The sequence below is a fragment of the Chinchilla lanigera genome, unplaced genomic scaffold (assembly GCF_000276665.1).
Source record: "Chinchilla lanigera isolate Chin_1 unplaced genomic scaffold, ChiLan1.0 scaffold00034, whole genome shotgun sequence".
Taxonomy (NCBI): Eukaryota; Metazoa; Chordata; class Mammalia; order Rodentia; family Chinchillidae; genus Chinchilla; species Chinchilla lanigera.
Window position 1 is genome coordinate 3,476,865 of NW_004955435.1, and position 10,912 is coordinate 3,487,776.

The window sequence follows — 10,912 nt, forward strand, 5'->3', positions numbered from 1 at the left end:
TTAGAAGCTGTTTTTGACTTCCTTTTGCACTCAGGACTGACCAGTTGGTGAACTAGGGTGGGCTGGGTTTCAAATTTAATTTCTGAATATAGCAGTTTAACTTCAGTCTTTTTCATCACAAGCGGTGAAACTTTTGATTCCAACATCTATATCTACATTCTTACTTTTGGGGAAAATGTATCAAAAGAGAAAGTACAGAGTTTGAGAACAAGTCATTACTAGTACTGCCCAAATTACTCCAGTGTTGTATTGAGTTAGCTTTATCTTTACATGTGAATGAGGCCTTTGGACTTTAAAACTGACTGCCCGTTATCCTTTTGTTTCATTTTAAAATGTTTATGTCTTGGTTACTTTTCTCTCCTTGCTGGGACAAAGTACTTGACGCCCAAAATTAAGGAAGGAAAGGTTTATTTCACTTACAGTTTGTGGAGTTTTCAGTCCACACTTGGCAGGTTACAAGGCAGAGTGGCACATGGCAGAGGGCTACAGCTCATGGCGGCGGAACATAGCAGAAACAACAAGCACGCTAGGGAGGAATGGCCGCAAGCAGCCTCTTCCTCTCCCTTACATATGCAAACTATCCACCCCAGGGCGGGTGTAGCTCTCACACCAATAATCAGTCAAACTCTAAAAGCCTGCCCCATCAGCATGAGGCTTTGGGGGGGACACACAGACACAAACCATAACAGTTTATTTGCAAAAACCACAAAATAATGTGTAGTACTTCCTTACCCATTTCTTCCCTTTTGTTTGTTTAAATAGGACGGAGCAGAGAACTGAAACGTGAAGGTGACCAAAGGCCAAGGCTGCTGCTCCTGGGGTTGGGCAAGGAGGCGCCAGGCAGTGTGAGCCTGCGAACGAAGGCGCCTTGGCCTCCGCAGGTAGAGCAGTGGAGCGGGTGCCGGCTCACGGGGAAGTTGGCACAAAGGGATTGAACAAATCAGTAAAGGTGTTTAGGAGAATGGGAGCCTGGCTTCCTCCTGCTGGGGAAAGCAGTTAGGAAGAGAGAAAGGCTAGAGTAAGCCCTGTGTATCGAATCAGAATTGGAAATACTGGTGAACTTTTAACATTTCATACCTTTTTCTATCAATAGAGCAGACCTAAATGAAGTGTGTGCATGTGGCATGTGTGTGTGTCTGTGTGTCATACATGGATTTCCTAGCACTCCTGTTCTGGTTTGTAAATACCAGTCTCCTCTGAAAGGACCCAGAGCACCTTGGAGAAGCCAGCGTAGTTGAAGACTGCGTTGCACATTTCCCTGCAGGTGTTCTTGGGGCCAAGTGAGAAAGAGGGTTGGATGCAGAACTTTCCTCATTATCTGTATGTTCACAGGCCCCCCTTCACCTGATGCCCTCGCGTTTAGTGACCCTGAGTGAAGCACACTTCCAGTAGGCCACAGAATTGGGGTAGGGCCTCTCACTCTTTCTCCTGTTTTTGCTGTTTTCTGCTACCGTAAACATTTGCCCCTCTGCCATGTGGTGTTCTGCCTTGGAGGCAGCCAGTGATAGACTAAAACATCTCCGAACAATGAGCTAAATAAGCTTTTCCTCCTTTAAAAAAAGAATTGGGGTAGGAATATTACCTGATTTCATGGAGTAGGTGAGTGAATCTGAAGTTATTTTTATTTGATTAGATTTTAAACTAATCCTCTAGTTTTGGTTCTACCACCATGTTTTTTATTTTAAAGAGAATAGTAAAAAAAAAAAAAATAGCAAAATACAGACAAAACAAAGCAAGGACATTAAATATGATATGGGGTTTCTAACGAAATGATAGGGACTAACAATGGTTGTTCTATTATATATTGTTATCTTCAACGAAATTGCTCAGATTGCCAGATGTAAGAATGGAAGATTTGTCAAGTCATTACAGAGAATAAGAAAATAATAATTTAAAAAAAAATTAGAGATAATACAGAGTTGCACTAGACAGGATGGTAGGAATTCACCAGTGATTGTTCTAGTGAATGTTGTTGTCTTCATATCAGTTGCTCAGATTACCAGATATAAGCATGCAAAATTGTTCAAAATATATTTTAAAAAAGTAAGCATTAACTGTTCTTTTCAATAAACCACCGAACATCAGCAGTACAGTTATCCCAGCTATCCATGTATATTGCCTTAGTAGTTTCTTTTTCTTCTTTCCCTCATCCCAGTTTTTCCTTCCTTTGCGCAGTTTCCTTCCCTTTCATAGTATCTATTGTACATTTTGGGTTTTATGTACTCTTGCATGTTCTTACACCAGGGAGACAATATGATGTTTACCCACCTGGGTCCAGTTTATTTCACTTATGAGTATGGTCTCTAGTTGCATCCATTTACCTATAAAAGCCTCAAGTTTATCTTTTTTTAATAGCTGAGTAATGTTCCATTGTATAAAAATACCGTATCTTTTTTATCCATTCCTCAGTGGATGAGCGTTGGGTTGTTTCCATGATTTAGCTATAACAAATTGTGCTGCTATAAACATGGGTGCACATATATCATGGTGGTATGACATTTTTAATTCTTCCAAAGAAATACCCAGAAGGGGAATAGCTGGGTTAAGTGGGACTTCTGATCCACCGTCTCTTTACCCACGGATTATTGATGCTTTCAATCCCATAGCCTTTCTGGGATTCTATGTCATTAATATACTTGCTTCTTTCTGGTTCACATCTTTTCTGGGTTACTTCTCATCTCTCTTTGAACTGTTTCAGTTAGTACTTGGTGATCGGATTTCCGATCTCTATAAAGTAATTGATACATCTCGCTCATTACAGTTCCCTCTTTATTCTTTCTTATAGTCTGTGGTACTATACAGAATACTCAAGGATGGGTAATTTAGAAGTAGGAATTTATTAGTCACAGTTCCTGAGGCTGAAAAGTCCGAGATCAAGGTGCTGACTACTGAGGGCAGTCTTCCTTCCAAGATGAAGGCCTTGTGGCCGTGTCCTCACGTGGCACAAGGCAGATGGGCAGGGAACGAGCAGCCTGCAAGTTCCCGGCGGCCCTTTGGTAAGGTCGCCCGAGCCATCTCCAGCTGCTGTACCCAGATCACTGGAGCATCTCCTAAGGGCCCACCTACCGTTACGTTGAGGGTTCAGTTTCAACGTGAATTTTGGAGGGGACACATACCTTCGAACCATAGCCTTTTGTTCGTTTCCTTCTCATTATTTTCTGGGTGAGATTTTATGAGGAAGCAAAGGTAAAAACAGTTTAACATACTGTATTTGTAAGATACTTTCTAAGAGTTTTAATCACAGGTAGCTTGTATGCCGCACTGATCACTTATTAAACATATAATTAATCGTTTTTGGCATATTCACTGAGTTATAGGTCCATCATAGGAATATTTTAGGGTGCTTTTCTGACTTTATGATGCAACCTTGTGACCTTCAGTTGTCGGCTGTTTTACCCTCAGTCTTTCAGCACTAACAAAGCACAGATCTGCTTTTAGTATCCGTACATGTTCCACTGTGGATATTTCATAGAAATGAAATCATTTGATGGACACTGGGCTGTTCCTACTTTATTAGAAGTAGTACTACAGTGACCGTTGATGCATTAGCTTCTGTGTAGACACGTTTTCGTTTGCAAATATTGCGTGGAGTGGAATTGCAAGGTCTATTTGGTAACTCTTTAACATTTTTTGTGTGTTTGATTTTTAAGATGTGGTTTCACTGTCACCCAGACTGGCCTCACTGTGGTTCTCCTGGCTTAGCCACCCAAGCGCTGGGGCGACAGGCGTGTACTATCACACCTGGCTTCTGTTCGAGCGGTGACTGAACTGTTTGGTGAAAAATGGCCATGCAATTTTACATTCCCACCGGCAGTGCGTGAGACTTCAGCCGCTTCACACTGTCTCAAACACTGAGTGTTATTAGCCCGCTTTCCCTTGCTGAGACAAAATACTTGGTGTTCACAACTTAAGGGAAAAGTTGTTTATTTTGGCTGATGACTTCAGTTCATATCGGCTGACTCTGAGGCAGAAATAGCATGGCAGAAGAGGGTGGTGGAAGAATGCTGCTGTTCAGCTCACGGCATCTGGGAAACAGCAAAGGAGAACACCCCCCCCCCCCCCTTTCCGTGCAGGGGCGGGGCCAAGGTCACACCCATGACCCACCCATACACACCCAGAAGTGTGCTTTGCTAGTCACTGCTGTCTCCCAAGCCAACCAATTTGATGGTCAAGATTCATGCTTGCATTTAGTATCTGATTTTTTTATTCTAACTGCCTTAGTGGGTGGGAAGTATTGTGTTATGGCTTTGACTTATATTTCCCTGAGGAATAATGATACTAAACCACTTGCCCCTCATTCTTTCCTTGCTATACTTAGCCAGAAGTCCAGTTGTCCTTTTTATTCTTGAACTATTTCATTAATATTGATGCTGTCTAAGGCATTCAATTTTTAATAGTTTTTTCATTTGATGTCAGTATTTGAATGATTTGTTCTGTAGGATGCCTCCTTGACGGACATTAACTCCTTCAGCCCTATGATGCCAACGTCGCCTTTATCAATGATCAACCAAATCAAGTTTGAAGATGAGTCAGACCTGAAGGATCTCTTCATTACCGTCGATGAACCTGAGAGCCATGTCACTACAATTGAAACGTTCATTACTTACAGAATCATTACCAAGGTAAACAGTGAATAAGCATTTTCTTGACTGTGGGTGCTCTCCCTGGACTTTTAGAAGTGCTTCTTGCTCATCATAACTCTTAATTTTACAGGATCTTAGCTGACTTGACTTATTTTTTCAACTGTTGTTGGGTAAGACATTGCATCCTGTCGGCCCTTTGCTTGTTCTGTATGAATCATGTGACATTTGAATAGACTTGAGAAATACTCATTTCATTGTATTTATTAGTATAAGAACATTTAGGTTTTTACACTAATTATAAAGAAATGCCTTTAGAAAAGAGTCTTAGGTTGCAAGTAAACTAAATGATAAAAAACAGGGCAAAATATTTTATATTTTTATTTCTTATGATGATTACAAAATATAATACCACTTGTTTTCCAAATAGGAGTAAGTAGCTGTTTTGTCTTATATATGAAGTACTATTACTTGTCTAGATAATTCAAGGGCAGAAGTACATGTAGAACTGAAATCTTTTTAATCCTCTCCAGAAATACTTTACCTTAGACAAAATAAATCAACCAGATAGCATCATTTATGTTTTACTAAATTCTTTACTTGATGGTAGTCAATAAAAAATTCTGTTCATAAGTTAGAAAATGTGTTATACTCCTCCTCTAAGCCCATGTGGTTTATAAATACAGAAGGACATCCATCTATTTTGAAGCTACTAGGTGATCCTGGGATGGCTTTATTTACTTACGTATTACCTATTTACACTAAATATTGGACCCAGGACCTCAGGTTCACTAGGCAAGCATTTCTAACACCGAGCTACATCTCTAGTCCTCTTTTTTTAGCCGTAAAGTTTTTGAACTATGTCCTGTACATCTTCCACCGCAGCCTCCACACTGGTGCAGTTACGTTTCCTAAAAATTGTACATCTGATCTCCTCACTTAGTTGGTTAAATTTCATTTTTTGGCCCTTCATTTCTGACAGTACAAAAATATAAACCCCGTACAGGGTGTGTAAAGGAAAAAGCTTCGTTGAAGGTTTGTCTCTGACTCCACGTGTTCAGAATCCCAGCTCTGTGTTAGAGCTGCTTCACAATATTCTAGGGTACTTCGTGCTTTCAAGACCCTGTGCTTTCCCTTCTGTCTGACGTGTAACAGGGACAGAGGAGCTGCTGTTTACTTTTCCAGACACAACTCGAAATGTCAGCTGGCTCAAAGGCTGCTCTGTTTATTGCCTCACCGCTGAAACAGCCGCCTTTGCTCTGCTTTTCCGCTGTTCCAACTGCAATTAAGGAATTTAAGACACTGGAATCAGTAGAGGAGAGAAGTTAAAATCATGCATTTCATCTTTCCAAGCCTCAGGGTGTTTTCAATCTATAAAACTGAGATGGTAGTACACCCTAGCTCTGCCTGTTGTCAGAATGGATTTAAGATAAGTAATCAATGTAGAACACTTAGCAGCGTGCCTCACCTGTGATAAATATGCAGCAGTTGCCCCTACCTGTTTTTATGCAGATGACTATGTGTTTATTTGTATTTGTTCCTGGTGAGTCCTCAGCTTTTCAAGGAAGGTGACTAAATCTAAAGTTATTACTCATTCTAGATACATTTCTCAGGACATAGTGAGGAAGCAATTTAATTTTTGGTAAAGGAATTAGTGGCTGAATTTATTGTATCTCAGCAATATCAAGACATGGTACAAAACGACAAAACTGAATTATTTTCTAACTGCTTTTAAGTCTCAGAAAGACCGTCTTTAGATTTTATTCTGATTAATAAGACCATATGATTTATCCATATTTACATCATACTTTGGACTACTTTTCTAGTCAGTCATAATAATATTGGAATATAAAAACCAGTTGATACTGACTATGGCTACTTTGCATTAGGTAATGTTCTAACCATTTTCTTCATATTAATTCATTTAAGCTCATAATTATTCTAGAATTTAGACATTATAACTTACCCTTAATTTATTAATGAGAGCAACATAACTTAGCAACAACCAAAGATTATACCGTATAATCTGCTGATCTGGATTTAAACCCAACTGACTTTCATACAGTATTTTTCCCATTATATTTTCATGTTTCTGTATATGAATATGGCCACTTTTTAATTGTAACTATTGTACACTTTGTTTTACCCGCATTGCTTTTGCTACCATCCTTATTGCACAGAATGATCCGTGTAAGTGGAAGTATAAATTACTGGTACAAGTATATCAGCACTTAATATACATTATGGTATTAAATAATCTTTGTTATTCACTTGTCTTCTTTTTTAATAATCTAAGGCTTTGTTCTGCTTGTCCCTCACTTGTTGAATGGGTGTTCTATCTGCTTATGTCAAAATTCTAAAATACATGTATGCAGTTAGTTACATAAATTGTTTTTATTTTCATTGGTGCATGTTTGCGAAATATAATGATTGCATTCATCTAGGGAAATTGGGACATACACACGGTGCATCGTGAACAGTTTTACTCCCCCTCCCTCCATGCTCCTCTCTCTCTCCTCCTCCAGTCATTTATCTTCATTTATTCATTTAATAATTTACTCTATAAAGTTTTATTGCATGCCTGTTGCTTCCCAGTACTGGCTTGTATGTTAGGATGACACTATTCATCAGGACAGACCTGAGAGAGGACACTTTTTCCTTCACAGATCTGTCAGTCAGGGTGATTGGTAGGATGACAGTATTAAAAACCAGTTATTTAATTATAGTTATAAGAGTTGTAAAGGAAAAATACAAGATATTGTGAGTACCTCGTCTAATGGACGTTTAGAAATGCCTTCTTCAAGCAGGTTTTAGTTATAAATATTTCTATTCGTGGGCACTGAGGCTGGTAAGATGAACGCACATACGGATTCACACATACACGGACAGTCTCCTGCATAGGAATGCTTAGGAATGATTTGACTATACATAGTGGTGAGCACCAGGACACCTGATTCATGGCATCTGTCCTTATGGGAAATTTCCTTATGGGAAATTACATCTTACTCTCCCGGTCAGATATCTAACGTGACTTAGTGCTTTAACGAAGCAGTACATACATACTTTCTCTTTTGAAGGTCTAGAGGGCCCTTTCCCGTACTAGTGTAGAAGTAGAAGCGAAGAGGGTTACCGAGGGCTTCTCTGCCACACCCGCACTGTGAAGACAGGTCTGTGAATGCCTAGCAGCATGCAGGGAGGGGCTCCGTCATTTTCTTGATGGGCTGAATTGATGACTAGGATTCATTTTTACTCCAAACCAGTTTTTTAAATCTTTAGAATTTAGAATAATTTTTCGCAGTTGACCAAAGGCCAGTGTTTATTGAATCTTGGTCTATAGATTATATGGAGTTTATGGAGGTCAGATTTCAAGTTTCTGAGGTTTTATGGTCATACAGAAACAGATAATCGTCCTTTACAATATTGCTTCCATGTAAAAGTGCCTTCTAGATTACAAGTAGTGTTTCTACTTCAAGTGAGCTTCGTGCGACACATGTGCTTTCTACGCTGAACGGATATCCTGAAACCCAGTTATTCTCGTAGTTCAGAAGCTCTTGTCTGTCTTCTAATGATCAAAGTTGGCTACGCTAGCGGAGATAATGATTCTCTGCTGTAGGGAAATTACGCCTGATGTAAACGCAGCTGCTTTTGGCCGTTTTCCTTGTCCCGCCCCTTCAGGAACTGACTGAAGTCTTACACAGACAGTGCATTTTTCTTCGTACGTATACTCACCCTCTGTTCTCTTCGTCTGTGGGTACGGTACGGTAGAGAGTTCTTTGAAGTCAACGAAAGAATGATGAGAACAGAATGAGCCAAATAATTGACTTGATTTTATATCTTTTTCTTTCTAAAATTTACACCAGAACATCTTATGTTGCTAAAGCGTTGGAAATACTTGAGGACGTGTACTGCTCATCTTACTTTAATTGCCCATTTTTGAGTGCATTTATTGTCAGTTATGCCAATTTATTTTCTTGGAAATTGGTATTGAACCTGTACATATGTGCCTGGCACAGAGACGTGCTCTGTGAGTATTTCTTAATGAGTGACACTGCACAGTGTTTTGTATGCACATGTATGTATACATGCATGTGTGTGTTTGTGTACATATGTACACATGCCAGTCAGTGTGTATATATTGTTAAACTGTGTGTCAGCCAGATTCAGTTTCCCTGTCTTTACCATTTCCATACCTTACACCCTTTGGAAATAGTCTTTTGTAGGGTTTCATGAACATTTAGTTTCTTAAACTTCCACGTCTCATTTACCTCCACTTTTTCACACTACAAAGGGAATATTTTACTAAGCTATAATGTGTGCTATTTTAAACATTCATTTTAAAAGATTAGGCTTTGAAAATATAAGTTTCACAACTGATTTTGTGACAGGATTGCATCTTATGCCTTGAACTACCTGATTTTACAATTGGTTTATCTATGTGAGTGATATTTTTGGTGAGAATGTGATATATTAACAATTTTTTTTCCATCTTTAGTGCTTCAGGAAAATTTCAGCTTAAATATTACTGCATGTAATTTTTAATACGTAAAAACTCAGTTAAGGTGTAGGAAAAACAATCTGTTTTCTAATGAGAGGTAAGTATGCACTGCAGAAGCCATCTATTTGTTTCTGGTCTGAGATTGAGGCAGTACATGTGAAGCTGATATTATACTCACGTACTTGTCATATGTGATGGTGTAGATTTTTGGGTGGCGAAGAACAGATATCTTAATGTATTCACTTAATTTTTAGGAGTTTGGGCACGTAACTCAAAACTCCTTGAGAAATGACAGAATGATTTTCTTTTCACATCAAATATCCATTAATTGCATTTTTAAAAATGCAGTGATAAAATCACTCTGAAAAATGTTACAATTTTTATATACTAAAAGCAAATTTTAGCAAAGCAATTCATTTGAGCAAATGCCAAGAAAACATTTTTCTCAGTCACATCCAGGTTATTTTCCAAATTGTAAAAATAGGACTTTCCTCAAATTCTGAATTCTGATCATCTCGTGAAAAGAAATATATTTGAAACCTAATTCGGAGCACACTTTTTTCTTGAGTGAGAAAATCATGCCAAAGAGAATAGTAGTTAAAATCCTGTGGAAAGCAGATGGCTGTTGTAAGACAGATTTTTCAGTTTGGACTTTAAATTTAAGCAGAATGTTTGCTTTCTTTCTGGAAATACCAGAAAGTTTGCTTTATTTCATCTGCTACATGAATAGATGACTAAAAAAATACAGGCTGACAAACACTGAATAATTACAATTTGTTAATTTTTCTCAGAGACTCATTTACTTCAGAGTGTGTACAATAACATTAGGCAAATGTCTTACATGGCTTGTGCTGTTATTTTCTCCGACTTTCCGTAGACGTCTCGTGGGGAGTTCGACTCTAGTGAATTTGAAGTTAGGAGGCGTTATCAAGACTTCCTTTGGTTGAAGGGCAAACTTGAAGAAGCACACCCCACTCTCATTATTCCAGTAAGTCCGCACGTTTTTTCAGGGTTTTCTTCCTCTTTTTTCTTTCTTTTGGAATGCCTAAAATCTAACATGAGATCTCTAAATCTAGCGTAATCCATATCTTAGTCACATTTGTCTTAGATATGTTTATTTCTAAGTATGTAGACTGTGTAATAAAACTAGTATAATATGGACTGAGGTTTTGGGCTCTAACATTGTGAATTTTCAAAAGTTGTTATTACAAGAAATAATTTGATGTTCCGCTAGTCTAGCCAAAAGAATAAGTGTAGAAGTCCCTGTAAATTTGTGCCATACTATGCTCAGATAGCTCTCCTCTTTGTGTTTGTTTTCGGTCTCAGCCATTACCGGAAAAGTTTATAGTGAAAGGAATGGTGGAGCGTTTCAACGATGACTTCATCGAGACCCGCAGGAAGGCATTACATAAATTTTTGAACAGAATTGCTGATCATCCCACTTTAACATTTAATGAAGACTTCAAGGTTTTTCTCACTGCACAAGCTTGGGTAAATAATTTTGATTTATACTCACATAATCGTGCAGTGTTTATGTTTTGTAGTTTGTATGCTTCCTCTTGTTTACTTTTACAAATCAGGCAGTAGTGTCCTTGAATTGAGGTGGAGGTTTTAAAAAGCACAGGGGCTACATGCCTTAGCGGTAACCCTGAGGCAGATCTACATGGGAGCATTACCAGGGTCTTATGTCTTCCTCAGATATACCTGCTTTTACCGTTTTGGTTGATATTTTTTTAAGTGCCAGAATGCTCATTGTATCTATAGGCAATACTACACATGTGTAAATTATTTTATTGACACTATTTTGAATAATAATGGGTGAGGACTTTTCAAGCTA

General features: G+C 38.5%; 1 protein-coding gene across 1 annotated transcript in view; it reads left to right on the forward strand.

Annotated features, from left to right (window-relative positions):
* Positions 1-4,439: 4,439 nt before the first annotated feature.
* The window catches only part of Snx7 (sorting nexin 7), a gene marked incomplete at its 5' end in the record, with an annotated part of 62,498 nt that continues 56,025 nt past the window's right edge, over positions 4,440-10,912 (forward strand). Inside the window, 3 exon segments of the mRNA XM_013516541.1 lie at positions 4,440-4,622; positions 9,953-10,063; positions 10,402-10,566. Coding sequence (XP_013371995.1) covers positions 4,440-4,622; positions 9,953-10,063; positions 10,402-10,566 — 459 coding nt within the window.